The 25712-nt window shown below is 38.0% G+C and overlaps 3 protein-coding genes across 3 annotated transcripts; all 3 read left to right on the forward strand.

The window, feature by feature from the left end:
- The first annotated feature begins 1842 nt into the window (after positions 1 to 1842).
- On the forward strand, positions 1843 to 3705 carry cnr1 (cannabinoid receptor 1). The gene has a single exon (XM_053336969.1). The coding sequence runs from the start codon at positions 1843 to 1845 to the stop codon at positions 3247 to 3249; it is 1407 nt and encodes a 468-aa protein (XP_053192944.1). The 3' UTR covers positions 3250 to 3705.
- A 3296-nt stretch (positions 3706 to 7001) lies between these two features.
- Positions 7002 to 12625, forward strand: akirin2 (akirin 2). Its single transcript, XM_053336975.1, has 5 exons — positions 7002 to 7507; positions 8729 to 8863; positions 9818 to 9967; positions 10058 to 10129; positions 11981 to 12625. The coding sequence occupies exons 1-5, from the start codon at positions 7336 to 7338 to the stop codon at positions 11989 to 11991; spliced, it is 540 nt and encodes a 179-aa protein (XP_053192950.1). The 5' UTR covers positions 7002 to 7335; the 3' UTR covers positions 11992 to 12625.
- A 945-nt stretch (positions 12626 to 13570) lies between these two features.
- On the forward strand, positions 13571 to 25407 carry rars2 (arginyl-tRNA synthetase 2, mitochondrial). Its single transcript, XM_053336967.1, has 20 exons — positions 13571 to 13708; positions 13865 to 13941; positions 14050 to 14152; positions 15713 to 15796; positions 15881 to 15981; positions 16063 to 16118; positions 16197 to 16280; positions 16392 to 16468; positions 17412 to 17570; positions 18465 to 18571; positions 18960 to 19055; positions 19323 to 19383; positions 20170 to 20246; positions 22287 to 22411; positions 23143 to 23210; positions 23357 to 23466; positions 23760 to 23855; positions 24012 to 24086; positions 24222 to 24285; positions 25225 to 25407. Exons 1-20 carry the CDS (start codon positions 13673 to 13675, stop codon positions 25309 to 25311), a joined length of 1743 nt encoding a protein of 580 aa, XP_053192942.1. The 5' UTR covers positions 13571 to 13672; the 3' UTR covers positions 25312 to 25407.
- Positions 25408 to 25712: the final 305 nt, after the last annotated feature.

Genomic DNA, 25712 nt, shown 5'->3' on the forward strand with positions numbered 1-25712 from the left:
ATGAAGTGTACAAAAAAACATAACAAAATGAGGTTGGATCATATTGTGTTGTCACATTACCTATCAACCCATGTGTAATAGAAGTATTTTGCCTTTAACATGTACTTTTCTTTTCAGGACTTCAAAAATTTGGTTCAATCAGTGAGGAAATGTGGACAGCTTGATTGGTGCAAAGTAAAAAAGTTAATAAGAGGAAAAAGACAATGGTGAGAATTACCGGCTCTAGCTTGACCAGCATCAAACATGGTTAAATCTGCTGTTTGTTCTTGTTGTCTCCAATTTTGGTTAATTATTTATACAATAAATAGGCTATTAATAAGGTCTGCAACCTTGGTGCCTTTAAAAAGTGAAGATTTTGTAAGAGAAATGCAGCTTTTTGTTCCTGCAAAATGTAGAAATTGTATTCACAATTACCTTATGAATTGAGCAGGTTATTGTAAACTTGATCTTATCTGGGGTTTTGTGCTTTGTGCCGTGTTGATGCTGCTTTCTTTGTCCGAGTCTGCGATAAGAAGAGCTTTGGGAATTCAAATCAGATCCTTTTTATAAGCCACCACCCCAGTCGTCTCCCTTGTTCATGCTCCGCACTTGAAAGCTTCATGGGTTGGGCAGATAAAGCTGTATGGAAACACGTGACGGGGCTTGTAGGAGCGACTCTTCATAAAAGAGCGGAGACAGAGAAAAAGATTGGACAGACGCTGGAGCAGCAGCAACAGCCTGTTTCACAAAGCTGGAGCGCACTCCAAGAGCGACAAGACGCTTCTACAGACATTTCTTCAAAAACTTATGTTACACGCAGAATTAGACAAAAAAAAAAAAAAAAAAAAACTCGTAATGATAACAACAATGATGATTTTATTCTAGTACATGCACACTGGTTGTTTTTTCTTTCACGCAAGATCAGTCTTGTTTGGATGATGCGCTTCTGACTTGGATTAACGCGCGGTGATAAAGGGTGATTCCGGGCACTTGGAAAAAAATATGTAAGGTAAAGGACCACTTTTCCTCTATGAAATGTTCAGTTAAGAGTTTTAATAATGCTTTTCAAATTTGTCAGCGTCACCACTAAAGTATAGCGACGTTTTTTTCTTCTTTTTTAAAAAAATGTGCGTATTTCTGCATGCATTAGTGCCACTTGGATCTGAAAATGTATGCGTTTTCACTTATACATACATTATTAAGCTCCATAGACATTGTGTGCATATAGTTAAATTGTGTAAAAGCAGTTATATTACTGTTAAAAATCACACTACTCATATTAGAACATGCAAGTATTATTAGTCGTTTTAGAGAGAGGTTATTAGCTTTATTCCAATAGTCGATGCTGGTGTAGATGAATTGCATTATTTTATCCACTTAACGTTTATTGTGAGGTTCTTAACCTCATTAAATATGCTTGTGTTTCTTGTTTTTATATGTATGTGTCTTACTCGTGAAAAGTATAGCATTCAGTGATAAATAACTGTGAAAAGGACAGGGTACATGATGAAGTATTTATAAGGGTATCAGTGCTTAGAGACCTGATGTGCTTTATGCTCAAACTAATCAAATGGATTTTTTTAAAACATGTAAAATTTAACAAAATTGTAAAAGGATTGCAAATTTCTACATATTTGCAAATGAAATGAACCTCACATATGCACGTGAAGGTATTTTACAATATTGATATTTTCACATCGGTGGTGTAGACTCAAATATTGCAGCTGCAAACATACCAGAAAATATATTCTCATTATATGCATGAGATTCTTCTTTTAAGTTTTTCAAACATGTCTAAAATGTTTGTCATCAATTTATAGGTTGTCCAGGTCTTAAAGTGCAGTATTACCCTCAGACACAGCCATGAAATCTGTGTTGGATGGTGTGGCGGACACCACGTTCCGGACTATTACATCTGGTTTACAGTATCTGGGCTCCAACGACGCCAACTATGATGACCCCATCAATGATGTAGACTTCAAGGGTAGCTTCACCGCACAGAAGCCCTTATCTGCTTTCCGCAGCAACTCCTTCCCTGACAAAGTACCTGCGGATGAGGAGCTGATCCTTAAAGGCATCCCTTTCTTCCCTACCAATGCCACAGACCTGTTTGGCAACAGGAGCACATTCAGAGATGAGACAAACAACATACAATGTGGGGAGAACTTTATGGACATGGAGTGCTTTATGATCTTGACTCCCAGCCAGCAGCTGGCTGTGGCTGTAATGTCACTGACTCTGGGTACCTTCACAGTGCTGGAGAACCTGGTGGTGCTCTGTGTCATCCTGCAGTCCCGCACCCTACGCTGCCGGCCGTCCTACCACTTCATTGGCAGTCTGGCTGTGGCTGACCTGCTGGGCAGTGTCATCTTTGTGTACAGCTTTCTGGACTTTCATGTTTTCCACAGGAAGGACAGTCCCAATGTTTTTCTCTTCAAGCTGGGTGGAGTCACGGCATCTTTCACAGCATCTGTGGGGAGCCTTTTCCTCACTGCTATTGACCGCTACATCTCCATACATCGGCCACTTGCTTACAGACGCATCGTGACACGTACCAAGGCTGTCATTGCCTTTTGTATGATGTGGACCATCTCTATCGTCATCGCAGTGCTACCACTGCTGGGCTGGAACTGTAAACGTCTCAATTCTGTTTGCTCAGACATATTCCCTCTGATTGATGAGAACTACCTGATGTTCTGGATCGGGGTGACCAGTGTGCTGGTTCTTTTCATTATCTACGCCTACATATATATCCTGTGGAAAGCACACCACCATGCTGTGCGCATGCTGAGCCGCACCTCCCAGAAGAGCCTTGTTGTCTATTCAGCAGATGGGACTAAAGTGCTGACCACACGCCCTGAGCAGACACGCATGGATATCCGTCTGGCCAAGACCCTGGTGCTTATCTTGGTGGTGCTGGTTATATGCTGGGGCCCATTGCTTGCCATCATGGTCTATGACCTCTTCTGGAGGATGGATGATGACATTAAGACAGTGTTTGCATTCTGCAGCATGCTCTGCCTGCTCAACTCCACTGTTAACCCAATCATCTACGCCTTGAGGAGCAAGGATCTGCGGCATGCCTTCCTCAGCTCCTGCCATGCTTGCAGGGGCAGTGCCCAGCAGTTGGACAATAGCCTCGAGTCAGACTGCCAGAGAAATGCCAACATTTCTGCCAACAGGGCTGCAGAGAGCTGCGTGAAGACCACTGTGAAAATAGCCAAAGTAACAATGTCTGTGTCAACTGAAACTTCAGCAGAAGCTGTCTAATTGGCTGTCATTGGGGAAACTGTGTAAATGTCATCCTCCCCAAACAATGCCATTCAACACAATAAAGCAGAACTGAAATAATCCAGTAAAAAAAAAAAATCCTCTCCTGAAAGTACTGACTTGCATCCTCACATAGACGCTTAGTGGTTGCATCATTTTACGTTACTGTGTGAGCACATAGTGTGCCAAAGTGCCAAATGGTATTGCAAGGTCATAGAAAGGACTATCAAAGACTATCATAAGTCTGCTGTTTACCATAGACTTCATGATATCCAATTAGTGAAGGCATATTATATTTTTGTACTGTGAATTCAGGTTTTGAAAACAATATATCTTCATTTATGGGATAAGGGGCTACTGACATTTTTAATTAGAGATGTTTTACTGTGTTATTTAGACTTTAACATGTGTCTTGCACCATAAATATAACAAATCCTCGCGCCTTGACTTTCTACGGGCTTCATGTACATGTTGCGTATAGACATTTCTATAAGCAAAGGATTTGGAAAAAAAGATTGTTTCCAAAATTGCCATTAAACATGTCACTTTTGTACGTCTTCTGACAACACTCAGCGAGTGGCAAATGTGTGAAGAGATTTTGAGAAATGAGAGGTGAGTCATGCTCAAGAAAAAATAAATATATATAAATATCAACATCAAAAATAAAAACAATACACTTTCTTCTCTGCCTAAATGGAGGCAAATACATATACAGCTTTTGAGTGTGTGGAAAATCTAACTGAAACCTGAAATGGTATTTTCTGTGGCAGAGTGATGATTGTCCCTGATGTCCATTTCTTTACTCGCTAGCTGTTAGACCTTTAGAGTATCGTGTCTTTGTTCAAATGTATACCTAACAACTGTACAGTGTTTTCTTGCAAGATAAGGTGTTTAACTCGACTCGTTCAGCTATACAGCCAACAAGACAACAACAAGAAGCTTTTGGTCAAAGCTTGAACGAATTCATCAAAACTGAACATGGATGCAGTGTGCTGGTCACTACTGTAAAAAAAACAAAAAAACTGAAGTGGTTTCTGACTATAGCTGCTCTCATCAAATGTATGATTTTATTGGATTCAGACTTGTATGTATGTGATACCTTGTGACTTGGTGATATATTTACAACCCCAAGCCTTTGATCATTGCAGTGAGTTGTTTAGTGCTACTGTTGCAGCGGGGAATCATTTCGGAAAATAAAAAGCAACCCATGCACAGGCCTAGTGAAGTACTTTTGGCGTAACTTTAAATGATAAAATATGTCTGCTGTTAATTTTACTTGACAAAGAAACAAAGGTTTTCGTTAGATGGTAACTTGAATGGGAGTTTGTGTGTATGCATTGTATGGAGAATTGAGAACTGGCCTTACAAAAGAATACAAAAGAAGGAAGATGTGATTTTCTAATAGGTGATGTAGTACATTTTAATCTAGAAATCTCACAGCACAATTGTTATATAGACATCTATCTTGGTGTAAAGTTATCCAGACAGCTGTTTATCAGTATGCTTTGCTGCCTCTTGTATTATTGAGTATTGAAGATCAAAATGTCAACTGTCAAGTGGCTTCTGTACAGTGGTGGCATATTGAGGAATCGATGACTTAAAAATCACAATTAGTCAAGTGTTTTAGTATTGCTGTTTTCAAACTTTTGAAATAAAGTCACAGCTGGTTGTCATTTTGCCTGCAGTTATTTGATTGATTACTCCATGATGAGAAACAGTAACTCACAGCACATTTTTTTGCTTAATTTATCCAACAATCACTGCTTAAGAGGAGCACATATGATGAATCCAATCCTTGAGCAATTGGTACCCTGAAGACAATTGGTGATGTTTTAGTGCCCCCTAGTGGACAATCTGTTAAACAATTTCAATGCACAGCCTTTTTGAGGAAATAAGCCATCTCTACACGATATTTTAGTTCTGTTAGTAATAACATGGTTACTTCTTTTAACCCCCAAAAGTGACAAATTGCAAGGAATCGGGTGGAAGAGCAACATATGAAAGCAGCATATGCTCTGTTCTTTTCATCTCTTGGCTTAAAGGGAGAGGAAAATTGCAACATCTGTTCATGCAGATGTCAACAGGATTTTGTTCATTTATCTAACAAATACTTCAATCTACTAATAGCCAAGAGGAGGGTTTACTCTATCACGTGTGAAGGCTGCAGTGAGGGTTGAGAACAACACCAACAAAAACCCCTTAAAGGATATGTTCACACTTACTCAAGTCTGTTTTAAAACATCAAATTCCCTCTTTGTGTTTCCCCGTTGAGCTGAGGTGGAAGTAATAGTAACAAAAACTTGGAGGACTTTGGCACTAATAAGACTAACATTGAAAGATATCTACTTGATTTGACCCATTTAGGAGGCTAAAGCTACATATTAACTTCAGATAAACTTTTCTATACATTTTTGCACAGGAGGACTGTGGATTTTGTCCTCCATCACTTACATTGTAAGTGCACTGAAGGGATCTTCTGTGGTCACTATGAACAGGAGTAATAATTACAGCAAGGAAAATCTGTTTCAATGCTCATTTGGGCACTGTGTTTTAAGACAGACATGTAACATTGTGAGCTTGTCCTTTAAATAACACAAAGGTTGGCAACAACAATGCAGGATTTTTCTCTGGCCTTGTATTGCAAGTGTGACACCATTGAATTATATTCTATATTATATTCACTAAAACATTAAGACAGTTTTCAGCATGACACTGGGGGATTATGACACAGAAATTACAGCTCTATGAAGCACCATGTTATCATATATGAATATAATCAATATAAATAATATTTGGCTTATTTGGCTTCAAAAACAAATTGCAATACCGGAGACTCGCACAGGCTCTTTCATTTCTATACAGTTCAAAATATGTGAGTGTTTGCAGAGGTTGTAAAGGAAGTGGTGGCAATAGAAGGGAAATGTCTCAAACATTTGTGTGTGTGTGTGTGTGTGTGTGTGTGTGCAGGGAGTGAGAGGGCTCTTGGGGAGTTTTCCAAGTAATGAGTAAGCTTTGTATTATCTTGTATTCTCCTAATTCACCACTTGATACTGCAGGGCTTACTCACAAATAACATAGCTGCAGAGAAATCACATTGGATACTCCTCCATGGTTACGTTTCAGATGAACTGGCTTCATTCTCCTATTAATTTTAAGGAATGTTGTGACAAAATAAAGTTAAAATGGATCTTGGAGCCAGCAAATATAAGACTGAATCTCCTGCAACTCAGACTTTAGACAAAGCTGGCTACTCTCAAATCCAACTAATTGCAGACCAGCTTGCACTTTCCATTACTACAAATGACCATTATGATTCAGCCTGCTCCTACAAATTGACCTTTATTGTCAATTTTATTTGCTTGGTTTGCTTTAATTGTTTTTATTTTTATTCTGTGTACTTCTGTTTGTTTGCTTGTATTGTTGTTTTGTATCGTTTGTATCTTGTGCTTTTGTCTGTACGTGTGCTCTGTAAAACACGTTGGGTAGTCTTTAAGTATGAAATGTGCCGTAGAAATAAATGTGCCTTGCTTTATAAAAATACGTAAAAAGTTTCAAGTGAAACAGAAACTTCTCAGTGTCTTAGGGGGTTTAAACAAACAAAACATTTTGAAAAACGCACAGTATGTGTATTTTTGGGAAATGTAGTACTCAAGCTAATAGTGTAATGAGCGTGATGGGGAATAAAAAACTACAACTACCAGCTGGGCAACGATTTCATGCGCATGCCCAGTAGCAACCAAATACAACAGAATAGAAGGTGAGCTGTTGAGCCGTTAAAGGTACTCAGATCAAGTTCGGGGAAATCTTTAATCATCTGACTTTACGCCACATTTTACCTACATTATTTGATCAAGTTTATTCCAACATCTACTTGGTAACTTCAGCTTTCTGCGATTTACCAGCAGGACGTAACGAGAGACGAAAAAATTGCGTATTTGTGTTCAGCCCGGAGTCGCTACTGCCGACCCAACCTAGGTAACGTTAGCTAGCAGTAGCAGCATAGACCGGGGCCCAGGCCGGCGACTTCAACAGATAACACGGACTTTTACGTTTTGTAGTTTAGCTTTATAAACACGTTTCAGCGCGATGGCTTGTGGAGCTACTCTGAAAAGGACTCTGGATTTTGACCCGTTAATGAGCTCGGCTTCCCCAAAAAGGAGGAGGTGCGCCCCGGTCATGTCTCCGGTCTCTTCACCGCAGAAATATCTGCGTATGGAGCCCTCACCTTTCGGAGAGGTGTCCTCCAGGCTCACCACAGGTAAGCATTTAATGTCACATGTTAGGTCTATACATAAATATATATATATATATATATTTAATCTCTAATGGTAGTTGAATGTTTTGGCTACGTGTCGCAGTAGGGCATTGCTGGTGTTAATAGTTCTATTCAGGGGTGAAGGAAGTACTTAAACACTTTACTTGAGTTAAAGTGACAACACAGCAATGTCAAAATACTCCAGTACAAGTAAACGTCCTGCATGGCAAATGCTACTAAGTACATAAATATTAGTAGCAATTTTGTTTTGTCCCTCTGAATGATATATTATTATATATGACATCATTAGATTATTAATACTGAAGCATCAGAGCAGCATGTTACTGTTGTAGCTGCTGGAGGTGGAGCTAATTTCTACTACTTATACAGAGCTTGTTAAGTCCAGTGGTTCCCAACCTAAAGGGCAGAGGCCCTCCAAAAGGTCACTAGATGAGGGAAGAAGAAAAAACAAAGAAATTATACCTTTTGTCTAATGTTTGGTAAAATATTGGATCATTTGAACATCAATTGAAATGAAACCATGTCAGAAGTTTAGAGGGGAAAAAAATCACTATTAGAGCTGTTAAGAACTCAGACATCTGAAATGTGACTCTGACTACATACTGCTTGTTGTGAGACATCAAAAAGCTAAAAAAGTTGGAAATCACTTTCTGTCAAATGAATGTAGGGGGAGTGGAAGTATAGTGTAGCATCACATAGAACAACTTAAATGAACTACAAGTATCTCATAATTGTGTTCAAGTAGAGTACCTGAGTAAATGTACTCATATATGTTACTTTTCACCACTTGTCATACAGGTAAAACAAAACTCCAATACAATATCTGTACTGATAAATTAATGTTAATCCTTTCTGACAGAAAACACAAAGGAACAAAAGTAACTCTTCATTGTCCTTTTGTAAATTCAATGCCTATCATTCTCTCTTAGTGAAACTTTGTTTACATGAATTAGTTCACTCTGGTTTGGGGAAGTACTGCACATTGCTATGATGGCAGGAAACATTTGTTTAAAGTTTGTGTCGCTGTTGGTTGTGTTGTTAGTATATTGGACGTTCACTGAATTGGGAAATGATTTATAGTCTCATTTGAATATCTAAAGTCATCAGAAAGGCCACATGAAATCATCTAATCTCAATGATGCAGCTTTGTCTCCATACAGCTGAAATATGACTGAAGATGTGAAATGTTTTTCTTTGTTTCAGAGCAAATTCTCCACAACATCAAACAGGAGTACAAGCGGCTGCAGAAACGACGACACCTAGACAGCACTTTCCAGCAGGCCGACGGCTGCTGTCCCCTCGACCTGCCAAACGTACACCATGGATCCGCTCTACCAGGTACATACAAGCGCCACGTCTTAATGAGGATATCAGTATTAATATATCAATCTTCTCTTTGAGCTTAAAGGGTGAAAAGTAAACATTGTCTACTATTATTTAGAACAAAGGTGTCTAACCATGAGCCACAAGAATGTATTTTATATAACCATTACTTCACAGACCAGTCCACCAAACCACTACTTTATAGTGACCACTCGATGTAGGTTTCATAAAGGACAGACAGAGAGACAGGAGATAGCTTTATGAATCCCAAAGGGACATTAAAGAGTTAGAGCAGCCACTTGACATAAATCCAATTGCAAAAACAAATTAAGTGGATAAAAGAAGTAAATGTAGTTTAAAGATGAATTATATACAATAACTCAATAGACTCATTAAAAATAAATAGAATAGACCTCCCACAGCACATGGTTACTGGCCTGGTATTTATACTTATTATTCAGTCTGTCTTCAGTTTTATTTAGCCCTAACTAGACACTACAGACTGATGAACCAGTCTGCTCTGACATATTTCTGTCACATTAATGCTACATTAAACATCAGCGTTATTTCAGTTGAAGTAAAATGTGTTTTGAAAAGGAGGGAGATATCTATTTATATACATGTTTAACAAGTCAAGAATGTTTGGGAAATCCCAGAGCTGCAGCCAGCTCCGTGAGCTGAAGGAAGTTATTCCTTTCTGAGTGACAGTTTGACAGGGAGTGTTAACACATGGGAGTTTCCTGAAATGAAGGGCTTGGGGTTCAAGTTCAGCAGAGTCTGGTTTTTTCTTTATTTATCTGTAATGTGGTCTTTACTAAAATTCCTCAGATGAGGATCAGCGGTGGCCAAACACACGATACACGTGTGCTGCCTGTATATGTGCAGTCATACCTGACTGGCTTTAAAGTAGGAAGATATCAATGTGAAAGTTTCTGTGATTCCAAGTTATTCCTCTTGTATTCATGACAGGTACATCCTCGGGTGCCTCGTCTCCCACCAGGAAAGAGCAGCCGTTGTTTTCCCTCAGACAGGTCGGGATGATCTGTGAAAGACTACTGAAAGAGCGAGAGGACAAAATCCGCGAGGAGTACGATGAGATACTGACAACAAAGCTTGCAGGTATGACTTTATTTTTCAATCCATAAAAAACGCTCTCCCAAGTGGTGAGTAATCCACACCAAGGTTGATAAATGTGTTTTCTTCCAACAGAGCAGTACGACGCGTTTGTCAAGTTCACACACGATCAGCTGATGCGACGGTTCGGAGAGCAGCCTGCAAGCTGTGAGTATATTTATTATTGTCAAGCGTGTGTGGGCCACAGGTGGTTTCCACAAAACTTCACTTTTTATTGATCAGGAGCCAACTTTAACTTTCACAACTTAAAACAAACTTGGACATTGGTTGGGCAATGTATCAACATTATATCAGTATTGTAATATGAGACTAGATATCATGTCATTTCCTGGTCTTAAAGGCTGTATTAGGGTGAAGTCATGTCATTTTCTGAAATATCCTACTCGCTGAGTCATAACGATATTACTGATGAGTATTACAGTAGTAATAGTACAGTAGTATACAAAATATCATATTGTGTAAATATTTTGTGAAAGCACCAATAATCATCCTTAAAACAGTGCTGAAATATTGACATAGAGGTATTTGGTCAAAAACATGGTGATATTTGACTTCATACTGCTGAGCTCTAGTCCACGTGACCAGAGACACGTTCATTGTGTATATTTCACACATCTAAAGGTGTGACTTGTGCTAAGAGACAGTGGTTGTAAAGTGAAATGTGTTCATGCAGAGAGGACTCTTTGCTGCAGCGTGCTGTAAGAATTGAGTGTTTTCAGTGTCACCAGTCTTTGTCTTAATGCCCCACAATCAGCTTATGCTGCCTAACTCGAGTAAAGCTGCTAAGTCACGTCAGTGTTAATGAAAAGCTTATCCTGGTTTCAGCGTTTCACTCACTTGTATAACCACTATTTTCCCTCTCTGCTGTGGTGAATCCAAGCAGTCCAGTTTTTACTTCAGTCTATGAAGATTGAGACCCACAAAGTCATTTTGTTAACTCATAGTATAAAAACAAATGTACAACATGATGATATTAAAAACATATTCTGGCAGTCTGAAAGAAAACCAATATCCACTATGTTGTTTTTTTTTTTAAGGCGAGTTTGGAAACTTGCACAAAATCCTCTAGTCAATTAATAAATGAATCGATTAGCTGCCAACTATTTAATTAAGTCTCTGCTTCCATCTTCTTAAATGTGAATATTTTCTGCTTTGTTTCATCCTCTCTGACAGTAAGCTGAGTATTTTTGATTTTTGGACTATTTTTTTGGGACAAAGCAAGACATTTGAGGACGTCATCTTGGGCTGTGGGAAACAATCGTCAATATTTCTCACAGTTTTCTGAGATTTTATAGACCAAACAACTAATCAATAAATTGAGAAATAATCGCCAGATTAATCAATAATGAACATAATGGTTAGTTGAAGCTCTACATTTAACTCAATGTTTATGGTCAGTGATGAAATGAGCATTCTTCCCTCACCGCTGTGGGGAATTGAGCTTTCACCTCACCTTTTATTTCTATAAATAAGAGACCAAAGAAGTCAGATTTTCATTTTGTGTTGTATTTGCACAAAATATATGGACAAACAAACAATGTGTTGGTATCTACAGTATTCTGCCAGTTTGAATAGTGTGTTTTGTTTCAGGTAAATGTTAATGTTGACACTTCCTGAAAATGTTGCTTTAATCCAATATTGACGCTCCCGTTATTGTAGTTACAAATATTACAGTAAACAGCATCATCATGATAATCCTGTTTCCTGAAATACAGTTAAATTACTCCACATCATGATCGCCTTGGGTTTTATCCTCTGAACAGAGATCTGGACAGTATATTGACATTTTAATAGATTAAGAAAGAAATAACATCAAAAACTGTTAAATACCGTTCAAAGACATTTCTAAATACTCACAGAGAATCAAAAAGTTAGGCTGGGCTCTTACAGGCCACATCCTCTGAAAACGACGATAATCCTGAAACCTGCACATGCCTTAAGGCTCAGCATCTGAAAATGTGTCCTCATGCTCTTCTGTGTCCTCTTTTCCCTCCTCAGATGTTTCATGAGTGTCTACGTTTGATCCGGGGGGAAAAACCATTTGCTGCAAGCTACTCCAGGGACTCAGTGGGACTTTCTCCTAGCTGTGCCATATCGCCTCTATGTGGACTCACTGCCTCAAGGCTTCAGTCAGTGGCATCCACGTCTGCTGTCGCTACCAGAGTTAGGAGGGCTTCCTGCTGCCAACATGTTCGAGGACTCTCTGTGACTCACCCAGTGGCCTCTTTACTGCCGTGTTGATATTTATTTGGTTTTGTTCTGACGCCTTCGTAAAAGGCTGACTGCCACCATATTCTTGGCTTTTCTGATTTTGATTTTTATCTTTGTCATATTTAGTTATTTCACAGAGAAGATGTTAGTTGTGCAGCTCCTCCTATATGTACATTTTTAAAAAAGAAAAGAAAAAGGGATCGAACGCTGAGAAGTGGACAAACTAAGGAGCCTTCAGACTGGAGTCCAGAAACGGACCTCTTGGCTTTTTTTCAGCAATGTTTTAAACCGTACTGGCAATTACTGCTATTACATTTGTATACACTGTATTTTTTATTTTTTTTGCGTTCATTGTACCAAAACTTCATGATTTTATTTGCTGTAGGTATAAAGGGGCTTTGAGGAAAAAAAGCTGATGATTAAAGGTGTTTACACAAAATGTCCTGGCTCATTTTTCTCTTTTTTCAGTTTGTGACGACTCAGATGACAACATCCCGCACATGACACAAAGTTTCACTTTATTTGTGTTTTTTTTATGATGGATCACCACTGAGATTTGGGCTCCACCACAATGTAATAGGAGTTTGTGGTGTTCACAACAAGGAAAAGATTGTGTTTGAGAAACCCAGAAACACTGTCATTAAAAAAAACACCTTACTGTCAACAGTAACAATTTAATTGTTTCCTGAAGAAAACTGTTCAAATGAAAATTACCTTTTTAATTAGTTCCAGGCTGCTGTTTTATACATGTATACGATTTTCTGACTCAAGTGTGGGGCAAGTAGTTGGAAATAAGCTGCACAAAGTATTTCATTTATTAACAGGAACATAATAAGCACAAAGTGTGACACTGACAACCTTTCAGGTCAGCTTATATCTTAAAATGCAGACTGCCTTGAAACGTATAAAGCACCTGATACTAAATTATTAAAATAAAAAAACAACTAGATTTTTTTTTTAAGTTGATGTGAAGCTTATATGAGGCTTCAGCAGTCATATCAAGTGGATATCTACCACATTTATAGTCTTTTTATCATCAAATTCCCTTTATGATTTGCCCTGTTGAAGCTTCATATTAACTTATAAACTGTTCACATCTTTGCACAGAAGGACTGTGGATTTTGTCCTCCGTCACTTTCATTGTAAGTGGATTATGAAGAGGTCTTCTAATGATCATGAACAGGAGGAATTATTACAGCAATAAAACCCAGTTTCAATGTTCAATTGGCCTCACGACTGTTGTTTTAAGACCGACTTGAAAATGTGTTGAACCCGTCGGGAGCAGCGGAGACAGGAATCAAACACACCTTTTTACTTTGTGACGTAGTTGGAAAGCGAAGCCTGTGATTGGTCGAGCTTAGAGGAAGCGGTGGAAGTCCAGCTAGCTTACATGTCAATGTGAATGTGAACACATCATGTGCAGAATGAGCTAATTAAAAACAATATTATCATTAAATAGTGCTCGCACGTCCAGGAAACATGGCTTGTTTCTTTAGAAGAAGAATAGCAGAGAAGGTAATGAAGCTAGAAGGCTTAGAAACGGGTGCTAATACTAAACATTGAGGCATGCTTTGACCCTGGAGAAGTCAAAATAAGAGGCAGGACACTAGCTGTATTCAGACTCACTGTTGCTTCATATAAATGTTTATTGAAGTGTGTTTTGTCGTGCAGCTGGGCAGGACGCTGCAGCAGTCTGAGGACGCCTTCATACCAGCTCTGTCAGCAGTGCCTGTCTTTAAGAAACAACAGTTGAGTGTGTTTGTGTTGCTCACATGAATCCAGTCAGTGTTGTGTTTGAGTGAGATGCTCCACCTGTTCCTTACCATTCAGCACTTTTCTCAACTTGTGCTCCTCAGGCAGACTGCTGACTTCAAACTGTCTCTCAGCACGTTACGAGTCAGTGGCATCTTACCATCCAGTGGAGACATCCAGCTGCAAACAGAAGATTTGGTTTCTCGGGTATGATTTAAAGACTATAACACATCTAATATGTTTGCATGATTTATCCTATGATCAAATAGAAGCAAAATCACAGAAAAGATACAGTAATCCAATAGTACTTTTGGGTTTTTTTCAACATAATACTACTCTTTAAAGGTATAAAATACAGTCAGAAAGTGCATTTGAAGTTAATTTGAAATATGACAGAGGCATGCCAGAATAATAGTAATGAATAACACTGGTGTACTTCAGTACACTTAAAGTTTGTCGAAAGTTCTGCATATTTACACTTCACATACTCAAGTAGTGCTCAGGGGCTACTTGAGTATACTTGAAGGCAACAAAAAACCAAAGTTCAGTTACATACTAAAAGTGTACTTAGGACATTCTTTAAAAAATATAATTGAAGTATAATATTTTTCCACCTGGGTCTCCTTCAGAGGTCCCTTCCTGTTAGGATGATGCAGCTGTACACCAAGTAACATCCATGAAGCAATGGTTCTCCTTTGTTTTGCAGTATATTTTTAGTGAAAGCGAGTCTGAAGAAGCCCTCTTCCCACCCAAAACACTTTGTGGCAAAACTGAAGATGTATACACCGAATACACCTCCTTGAATCCCCATCCTGATCTTAACATCAAGATCCCAAATATAAATACACAAAACATGAAAAGGAACTTTAGGCATCAGAAACTTAGTGTAGTACAATTCACTCGTGACCTTAGATCATCCACAGAAAGACCAAGACTTAAGTACTGAAACAATTAATCAATTAACCGTTCAATAGAAAATAAATATGATATGAACTTCCTGTTACTTCCCAATATTTTCCCATCTGTATGAGAGCAAACTAGAGCTTCAACTAACAATTACTTCCATTAATCTTGTGATTATTTTCTCAATAAATGGTTTGGCTGATTTCAAATGTCAGAAAATTGTAAGAGATGCCTGCACAGTTTATAAATCTGAACTTTATACCTTCAAATTGCTTGTTTTGTCTGACTGTCATTATAATAGTAAAATAATCAGATTAACTAAGACAAACAAAAGAAAAGCTGCATATTGTCACTTTTGAGAGGCTAAAACAAGGGAACATTTTATATTTTGGCTTAAAAATGCAATTAATGGGTTAATAAAATAGCTTAACTAGTTTGAGGTGGATGATCTTGTCTGGCCTGCACAGCCCCATCAAACATGTTCAGGATCATCTGAAATGCAGACTGTGAGTCGTTGTATCAGCCAGCATCAGCGTTTCCTAATAATGAGCAAATCTCTGGAGCCAGGTTTCAAAATCTTGAGGAAAGGAAAGGGTGGAGAGGCAGGTGGAGGCTCTTACAGCAGTTTATTAATGGTTTTTAGAGATTAGATGGGCAGCAGCCTCTATTTATTGTATTTTTCAGCTCAGTTCAGAATAGTTTGTTTGCCCTTGAAGGGGGAATTTGAAGCAAGCAGGTTGCAAATTTACAAAAAACTGACACACATAATTCTGTAGATTATTTTTAATATTATCCTGAACTTAAACACACACATGACTTGTACCCATAACATGAAGCTTTGTTTTCATTCATTGTGTTTTCCAGTTGAAGCAGGACAGTGTAGTGGAGGATGTATCAGCTGGAAGTGGAGTCATCAACTTCAGAGTTAATCGCAAACTTCTTGTCCAGGTTAGTTTTTTCTTCCACAGCGATAAAAAAACAGCTTCGACTGCTTCTGCTGTTGTAGTAATCTGTTTTCTACGTCTGCTCCAGAAAATATTGGAGCCATTTGGAAAGGAGGAGGATGATAAATTTGGGTTAAACAGTGAACTTTTTAAAAGCCTGAAGAGAGGAACAACATTAGTGGAGTACAGGTATGTTTGACAAGTGTTTATATAGATTCTTTAACACTGTATGATGGATTTCATTCTTACTAACTGTTATTAATGTTGCAGCTCTCCAAATATTGCTAAAAAATTCCATGCTGGACATTTGAGATCTACGATTATAGGTGAGTTTTTGGTTTTCTTTTTGAATTAGTGATTAATTGATTCATTATCTTGACTAAAATGATAAACTCTAACTCCAGGTAACTTCATTGCTAACCTAAAGCAGTCCTTGGGAAATAATGTCATTCGTATGAACTACCTCGGTGACTGGGGTATGCAGTTTGGTGAGTAAATAATGGAGACATGTTTATGTGGAAAAATATTCACATTTGGTTTTATAACATTTAGTAAATGATCTTTTTGTCTTTTTCTTTCCTTTTTTGGGTTTTTTTTAGGTTTGCTGGGAGCTGGATTCAGCCAGTTTGGAAGTCAGGAGAAGTTGAAACAGAATCCCTTACAGCATTTGTTTGAGGTGAGTTCGCCTGTTTGAAGAAAGAAAGATAGATGACCACCGACTCCAACCTCAGAGAGCAGTGATGCCTGTCCAAGGAATGTTTTATAACTGAAAAAAATTGAATATTTTGCTCAGAAATGTGGCCGTCATGCCAGGTGAACCTCCATCTCAACCATCAAGAGTGTCATTTATTGAGTTAAGAGTTTTGAGGGTTTAAGGTCTAAATGCTGTAACGTGTATTAACCAGTTTGAAGTGTGTTTACTCCCCAAACCATCATACCAAAAGTGCCATACATGCTTTAGACAATAACATAAACAGCCTTTCTGCAATTCTGCCTGTTAACCTGCCTTCAAAAATATATGTAGATCAAACAGATGACCAGATAACAAAGCTGCAAATAGAGCCAAAACACAAAGGTATGCTGACTGAACACCATATGGTCGCAAACGATGATCGATCTTCCACTTTATGATTTGTTTTCCTTGAACAGATGTCAATGATTTGTGGTGGAGACCTCCCAAAGCTCCTGTCTCAAAGAGAAATGTTGTGGATTGGCGATGGTCCCACAGGGTTTAAATGACTCCTTTTTAATGTTTTTTTTTGCAACATTATTGCCTTTTCTGGGACTTCTGGGTATTGCCTTATTAGAGTATTCTATGTCAGTATCAGTGTGGACTTGTGTTTTTGTGTTTGTGTTTTTAATTCATTTCCATTTTTTAATTGAAATTGTTTCATGGCGATTGTTGATCACATGATGTAGCCTGTAAAAACAGAGCTAACTGCTTTTAAACATCCCCTGACAAAAACTTTTCAACGGCGTCAGCAGATTTGTCAGATTAAATTTCCCCAAAGATCAACACATGAGGAGATACTTTTACTATTTGTTTTAGGGAAATACAAACATTACCATGTTAGTATTTGATGTACAGCACACTTATATCATATGTTTGTGTCCTGCAGGTTTATGTTCAAGTGAACAAAGAGGCAGAGCACAATGAGGATATGAGGCTGGCTGCCAGAGACTTCTTTAGACAGCTGGAGCAACATGAGAGCCAGGCTGTGTCGTTATGGCAACAGTTCAGAGAGATCACTGTGGAAGAGTATCAACACGTTTACAAGGTACAACCAGCAGGGCTGAGCAGCATAAACCTAACTTAACTTATAACTTAAACTTACCATGGTAACTGAGTCTGTGATGATAACCTTCTCGCTGGCAGGTTTCTCTGTGTCTCGTCTCTCCTGCAGAGCCAGACATGAAACACATTCATTAGCAGAGTTTTACTGTATGTCAGAATCTAAATCCAGGCTATTACACAAGGACTATTTAAAGTTACCACTTTAATGCACTGTCATTTCTTTGCCCTGGCATTCAAATATTACACAGTATGATTAAGCTTCAGCTCAGAATCAAACCTCTGCATGCCCTTCTGTTATAACACTGTGACTATACACACAGGACAGCTGTTAATAAAAACATTTGGTCTGACACTTTAGACACATAACTCCTACAGTATTGGAGAGCATATGTTAATATTAATGAGTGAGCAGGTTTGTGGTGCAGCTGCAGAATGATAAACAGAACAATGTTTAAATTTACTACAGTTACTGAAGCAGTCCATATAGTCACTGACTGCTGTTCAGGCAAGACACGAAAAGAGCTACAGCTTGATGAACAGGCAGATTCTGCTTTATCATCCATTAAGAAAACCTAAGTCTGATCAATGATGATTCAATGGACAACACTAAATGAGTAAAACTTCATTGTGTTAACTTGTTTACACTTTTCCGATCGGACTCAGGCGTCCGTACTCAGCGTTCATAATTCAGAGTTAGTGTCAGAGTTTGTTAAACCTGCTTTCTGGAGTAGACCTTCACTCTGAAATATACAGGTATATACATATATATACACCTATGATAGGAGAAAAGACAATATCAGTAAAGGTTGATTCAGCCAGTACAAAGAATGATTTAAAACTCCCTGACTCCATTCATTTTCATATCTCTCATTGTCAGCGGTTGGGGGTCCACTTTGATATTTACTCCGGGGAGTCCTTTCACCAAGATCAAGCCCAGGAAGTGGTGCAGCAGCTGCGGAGCCGAGGTCTGCTGAAAACCACGGAGTATGTGACAGTATTCTTCAGGAAATAGTTTGTCTAATTTTAAACTTCTGCTTTAAGTTGTCTCACTCAGTATGCATGTTGGTCACAGTTCTCAAAGACAATGGGTTAGGGTTGAGTTAGGGTTAGGGTTATGTATTCATGTAAAAATGTAATGCACAGAAAATATCAGACCACAGCATAAAGTTCACATATTGTAAAATAAAGAAAAAGATTTGACTTATTTTCATTTATTTGGTGACTCTTATCTTTTTGTGACTGTCTTTATGTAGATGGCAGATTTAGTAGATGCTCTTTTATTGCAGCTGACATTGATGTGTGATTACATTAATGACAGCTGTGACCTCAACCCTGCATGGACTGAATTTTATAGAAGTTATTATGTTTACAGGAAGGGAACTGGTGTGGTGGATGTCTCTCCAGCTGGGGACATGAGCAGCATCTGCACAGTGCTGCGCAGTGATGGCACAACTCTCTACATCACCAGGTTAATATGGTCACATGTGTGCTCATTTAAAATCAGTACAAATGTAGGATTTTGAGTGCGGGTTTAATTGTGCAGACCTGGACGAAAGGTATTGAAATGGTCTGCTGGTTCAGAGTTTATGTAACATGGCTAAAATCTTAAAAAGGTCATTCTGATAGAAAATGAAGCAAACACCCTGAAAATATTGAATTATCAAATGAATAATGCATAAGACTTTTGGAAATGGATTTGGCAGTGAAAGCTTATTTTGCATTTTCTTTATTTCAGAGATATTGCTGCAGCCATCGACCGGAGAGAAAAGTTCAATTTTGATGAGATGATTTATGTGGTAAGAACAGTGGTGCACTCAAGCTCAACACATTTACCTTTTAACTCATTCACTGCTGACCTTTTAAAGAACATTTTGTGCAAGTCAACAGAGTACAAAACACATTCATCCACAATTAAAACTACAGTTTTTGACAATCAATAGATCTTCAGTTATCTTCAATATTACAGGTTTCTTCACTCATTTATTTAAATTATGTTTTAATTACCCAATAGCTACCAGATTTTTAGCTCTAAATATTCAACAAAATGATCAACACATGAGGTGACTTCTTCACTGGTGTGCCACATTTTGTCCTGAGTCCGTTTTAAGGAAAGCAAACACAAATACAACTGTATCCTCTCAATTCAATGTCTTTTAAATGCATGCTGACTCAGCAGCAATGTACTCCCTTTGTGTTACTCATTTACTGTTATAAAAGGTGATTTGTTTTTACTAATATTATGATACCCAAATACAAAAATGCAAAATGGATGAGTGAATATTTGTGTACTCACTTTTTGAAAAAAAATTTGAATAATTGAATCTATTCAATTTGCATATGAGCTCCACCAGTCTGGTTTCTCCCTGTAGACTCACTGTTCATGTGCAACAGTAGGACTCGTTAATTATAGAACACAATGAATCCACTTGTAGTGATCATATGTTTGTCCCACTGTGCCATGATACTGTATGTTCATCCGTTACTATTTAAACACACTTTTACACACTATACATGCCTTTTGTTGTTGTTTTTTAAAAATATATATTTGCTGAACAGTAACTGAAGGTGTTTTTATTTTAAAGACGGACAAAAGTCAAGCAAATCACTTCCACCAGCTGTTCCAGATCCTGCTTGGTTTGGGACATTCTTGGGCTGACAGGTAGCAGGAAAAATACCTGAACACATCTACACACCAGAGGTGGAAAGAGTACTGAAATGTTTGACTCAAGTAAAAGTACCACTACTTTGATGAAATTTTACTTGAGTACAAGTAAAAGTACTGGTCTAAAAATATACTCAAGTAAAAGTAAAAAGTTGCTTGTTAAAAAAATACTTTGAGTAAAAGTTACTTAGTTACTTTTATAACGGGGGTGGGGGGGGGCTGTAGGACAAAGTGATGGCTCATAAATCTCTAACTAGTTGTTTTAATTAAAGATAAAGGTATACATTTACAAATTCAGCTTCAATGACAAAATATGTCGACACACAACATTTAAAACATTTATGGAGATATGTGTCATTTTAGTGAAGACCATCCCATAAAACATTTTCAAATAACACAACCATTAAATTGAAGATGGCATAATTGTGGATTCTGTAAACCCAGAGCGATTTTAGACTTTTTTTTTTGATTTTCTAACACCCCTAAAGTTGATCTCAGCACCCCTAAAAATAAATGATAAACCCTCCATAGTCTCTAAATATTGTGTGGGAAACACTGAACGATTATTGGGGGGTTTTAAAACATGTGCAGGGCATTGAATGTCAAATTCTCATTAGGAGCTGGGACCCTCTAAAGCTCTGATCCTAGTCCTACAATCACCCCGTTGTAAACCAACAGTCATACTGCATATCTATGAATCACTACGGGTCAAAGTCACAAAAGCAATAACTTTTCTTTAAATGACCCAAAGAAGACCAAACTTTTAAGTACTCATGTTTAAAAGGCTGTGCCCCTGTGCAGCTTTCGCTCAATTCTCTCATTTCCGACGCTGTCCTTTACATGTGAACGCATCATGCTCAATGCCTCGTCCTACACGAAGAGTGAGACAGATGACAGCACAACGTCTAATGGTCATTTCTTTTAGAGTTTGTTGTGTTGTGTTAGAGTTTATATGTCGCTATGAGAGCTAGCTGCCAGGTGTAACAGGCTGCATGAATGTTAAGTCATTGTATCATGCTGGTTAATGATTCTGTACGATACTCTTTGCTTTAAAAAACATTCGGCCAACATTTTTTACTCAGTAACGGATGTGATTTAAAATGTAGGGAAGTACAATACTTCACACAAAACATACTTAAGTAAAAGTAAAAGTACAGATTTTTAAAACTACTTTAAAAAGTACAAGTACACAAAAAAGCTACTGAATTACAGTAACGTGAGTAAATGTAATTCGTTACTTTCCACCTCTGCTACACACACACACACACACACACACACACACAGGTTAAACAGGTTAAATGAAAATACAATGGTAGCTGTTAGTAGCTAATATGTGTGCAGTCCAATCTAACCTTGCTTTCTAATCAGCTGTCTTAATAAGTATAACCAACTCTTATTTTCAACAAATCTCATGAGCAGCCAAACCAGCAATGGACTGATGTACTTACAAGTGTTTGGTGTGTATCCAAATCTTTATGTATCTTATTCCTCTGTTCTGTAGAACTGTTGTTTTTATTAAAAACACGTCAATGATATTTTCTTTAAATCCAAAGAGTTTGAATCAGTAGTTTGTTTAGAAACGGCTCCACAGAGTAATAACGGTGAGTATCAGTCTCTGGAGAGTAGTTACTTGTATGACAGACACCACTGTGATTGTGGTTCCATTGACAGAGCTTCTTTGGCTCTTTGTGTTGCATATCACAACCTCTTGACTTTATATTGAAGTTATTTACAATGTAGTACATGTTTAGTAATCTATGGTACAGAAGAATAAAATATCAAGCTTTGGATACATACACAATATTTATAAGGAGGATCAATTCAATTCATTGTTGGTTTGGCTCTGCATGTGAGATTTGTTGGCAATAAATCATTTAAATCCTTTAATAACAGTGTCTCATATTTTGCAATGCTGTTTTTGGAGTCAGCGCTCCACCCAGAAACACAAACAGCAGTCTTAATTAGAAACATTTCTCTTCACACCGCCATCAAAGTCGCCCCTGCTCTAATGTGAACTGTTGGTGCTTGTTGTTACAGATGTCAGCACGTGCCCTTCGGCCTGGTGCAGGGCATGAAGACCAGGATCGGCGAGGTGGTGTTTCTGGAGGACGTGCTGGACGAGGCCCGAGCCAGGATGCTACACAACATGAACCAGTCAAAAAGTAAATCCCCTGACACGGGAAGTTAGAAAGTTATTTGTCATCAGAATTTATTCACATATGTCTTGGTATTACATTTTTACATTCGATGCTTCAGTGCTCAAGCAACTAGTATATACAGCGTAAATATGAAGTGGGTGAACTATGCTGAGAAGTATTACTTTAAAGATGCTATATGAAGCATTTTAACATGAATAATTATCATCTTAGTAACTTTGACACAGTAATATAGGAATGACTTTGACATTTAGAGCATGAAGTGGGATTGTCTGATGGCATCTTACAACAGGAAGATGGCACTGTTCTTCCATTGCTGCATTTCTTACAATATTGGGAGATTTGAGTTGAGTGTCAAATACTTATATATATTATACTTAAAATATTTTCATAATATATTCTCCAATAATGCAACATGCAAAAGAAATACAGAAGGGTTCTCTGGGGCTGCAACTAATGATTATTTTAATTATTAATCCATCTGTAAATTCTGGATTGGTTTTTGGTCTATAAAATGTCAGGACATGGTGAAAAATGCAGGTAATATTTCCATTATATCAGGATAGTGTTGGTAATGGCTCATTAGAAATTCCTATAATCAGGATATTGTAAAGAGAATAGATGCATGAATGAAACATGCAGTCATTACCATTACAGATTTCATGTATTTGATGTATGATGGTGCAGAGGAAGGGGTGTGTTTGGGGAGTAATTAATCTATATGTTGCATTTAACAGCAACAAAGGACATGGACAACCCTGAGGACACAGCAGAGAAAGTAGGAATCAGTGCACTAATAATTCAGGTGAACACATAACGGATTTAAAACTCTACTTTGGTCTCATGTCAAACATTTATCTACCACCTGCTTCATTTCTTGGTTCTTCTGCTCAATGCAATGAGATATTTTAAGCTCCTCCTTAATCATGTCTTTTATTGACTTTGTTTCAGGACTTCAAAGGTCCCCTGCAGTCAGACTATAAGTTCGATTGGGATCGGATGCTGCAGGCTCAGGGAGACACAGGCGTCTTCCTCCAGTACACGCATGCTCGACTCTGCAGGTCAGTATTCATCAGTCACTCAAAATAATGTTCCAGTAGTTCTGTATTTACTCATCTATTTTGATTGTTTAGTCCATAAAATGTCAGAAAACAGTGGCTCAGTCTCACAACTTAAAATGTCTTATTTTGTCTGACCAAGACTTCAAAACCCAAAGATGATAAAAAAAAACAATTATTTTATTTATTTAATTAGTCTATATACTGTATATGTATCAACCCCCCTCCCCCAAAAAAAGAGACAAGAAGAGACTGATTTATAAAGTTGCTCATTCACATCTTTATTGTTTCTGCAGTTTAGTACGGAGGAATGAAGGTATTGAGACGGTTACGTTCAATCCATCACTTCTACTCGAGCAGGCGAGCCTCAGTATTGTGCAGCACCTCCTTCGGTAAGCAAACCACCTTTTTAAGCTCTGTGGACTTCAAGTTTCTCTGCATCCTGTCAAGCCTCAGACGATGAAAGACGTGGCTACACTCTGCGAGTAGTGTATCAACATTTGCTCCACTTCTTACAAGAAAACCCACTCTGCTCTGTTTGTTTGTAGCTATGATGAGGTGCTGTACCAGTCGGCCCAGGATCTGCAACCTAAACATCTCGTCAACTTTTTATTGAAGCTGTGGTGAGGAACATGTTTGTTAGGAAGATCATATTTAGCTGCTTCATTACAACCAGTGAAGTTTTAAAAAGGTGCTTGTGAACTTAAAAACTGTATGCTCAGGGGTGCTCATATTTTTACCTCTTCAATATCTTGCAGCCACCTGGTTGCCTCAGCACACAGGGAGCTGCCAGTAAAAGGAAGTCCTCAGGATGTTGCACAGGTAGGAAAAAACTCATCTTTGTACATATGAGTATGTTTCTTTTCTTAAAAATGCACCATGGCAGAATTAGGTCATTACTACACTGAATATATTAGTGTAATTACCAAAAACAGATATTATCATCAGGGTAAACACATTTGAGACTTTTGCAGTGACATTTTTGCATTCTTTCCTCTGAAACTTGTTTTTTTTTTTAATTGTGAGGTTGGCTCTTTCAAGTCGGATGCAACAAACTCACTAAACTGCCCGAACTTCTTGTTAATTACACGCTTGGGGAACAAAAAGAATTTCACACAGCAGAGCTTCAAGTGCTGTTTTCAGAAATGAGTTTCAGTCAGTAAGGGACCAAAAATCTATCTGTTCATGACTCATATGACAGGTCTGGACCATTCATAAAATTAGTTGATACCTTTTTATACAATTTTAAGTACGATATAACTTTAATTATCTTAAATCACTTATTCCTGCCATTGATCTTGTATGAACTAATCTGTACTTTTTACTGAAATTTACATGTAGTACAAAGTCTTGTGATATGAAGCACAACAAGCTGGTGAACATCTGTAAGTGTTCCTGCTCATGCTCAGTAGCATCTGCCTGACACAGAACTACTCTCTAGAGACTGAAAATGTGATCGCTGTCATTAGTCTTTGGAGCCGTTTCTCCACAAATGACATTAAACATTACCTTTGTGGTGAAGGAACATGTCACCCAGTGTGGCTGATTGATTGTTTTTTTGGAGGTCTACAGCACAGGAATATCACTCACACAACACTTTGCTTTGGGTCAATTGCCAGCCATATCCCTCAATTCATTTTCTTTTAACCAGCATGAACACAATTAGTAGATAAACGTGTGTTAAGCTAATGTGGTTGACTGTTAATGAACTTACAACAAAAGGAAAAACCACAAACATGTTAATTTTCTAAATGTCAACAGGCAAGATTACGACTGTTCAACGGCGCCTGCTCAGTCCTGGCCAATGGGATGAGGATACTCGGAATCACACCGGTTCATAAGATGTGAAAAATATCTGTCTATACTTGTGTAATTTCACTGCTATTGATACCAAACTGCTGCTTATAAGTTGTATTGTAAATAAAGAGCCTTACATTTTAAAAGATATAATCATGCACAGAAGCATTTTCATTCATTCCCACTGTCTTACGTTTCCACTCAGACTGAGAGTCATCCGGTGTGAAAGGTAGTCAGTCAAACCAAGTTACTCCTCAGTGAGTCACCTGGTTTTGTATTTACTATTGTCAGCAGCTGGAATCATGTGTAGACCAGTCAATGTTGCAGCACAGCTAATGTCACTGGCTCATTTACTAGTAACGTTGTAACATGTTGCTAAGATTAGACTGGTACAACCTGTTCAACACTTTGGTGTTCTCTTGTGCTCAAATGATGAAAACTGATGGTCTGAC

This window comes from Scomber japonicus, chromosome 17 (assembly GCF_027409825.1).
Source record: "Scomber japonicus isolate fScoJap1 chromosome 17, fScoJap1.pri, whole genome shotgun sequence".
In the NCBI taxonomy this organism is placed as follows: Eukaryota; Metazoa; Chordata; class Actinopteri; order Scombriformes; family Scombridae; genus Scomber; species Scomber japonicus.

Bases quoted from the DNA above. Each gene is read 5' to 3' on its own strand.
- cnr1 (XM_053336969.1), top strand. From the start codon at position 1,843: ATGAAATCTGTGTTGGATGGTGTGGCGGACACCACGTTCCGGACTATT.
- akirin2 (XM_053336975.1), top strand. From the start codon at position 7,336: ATGGCTTGTGGAGCTACTCTGAAAAGGACTCTGGATTTTGACCCGTTA. The intron at 7,508-8,728 runs GTAAGCATTTAA...TCTTTGTTTCAG, and splicing joins GTCCTCCAGGCTCACCACAG to AGCAAATTCTCCACAACATC. The intron at 9,968-10,057 runs GTATGACTTTAT...TTCTTCCAACAG, and splicing joins ACTGACAACAAAGCTTGCAG to AGCAGTACGACGCGTTTGTC.
- rars2 (XM_053336967.1), top strand. From the start codon at position 13,673: ATGGCTTGTTTCTTTAGAAGAAGAATAGCAGAGAAG. The intron at 19,384-20,169 runs GTAAGAACAGTG...TTTATTTTAAAG, and splicing joins TTGATGAGATGATTTATGTG to ACGGACAAAAGTCAAGCAAA. The intron at 23,856-24,011 runs GTAAGCAAACCA...GTTTGTTTGTAG, and splicing joins ATTGTGCAGCACCTCCTTCG to CTATGATGAGGTGCTGTACC.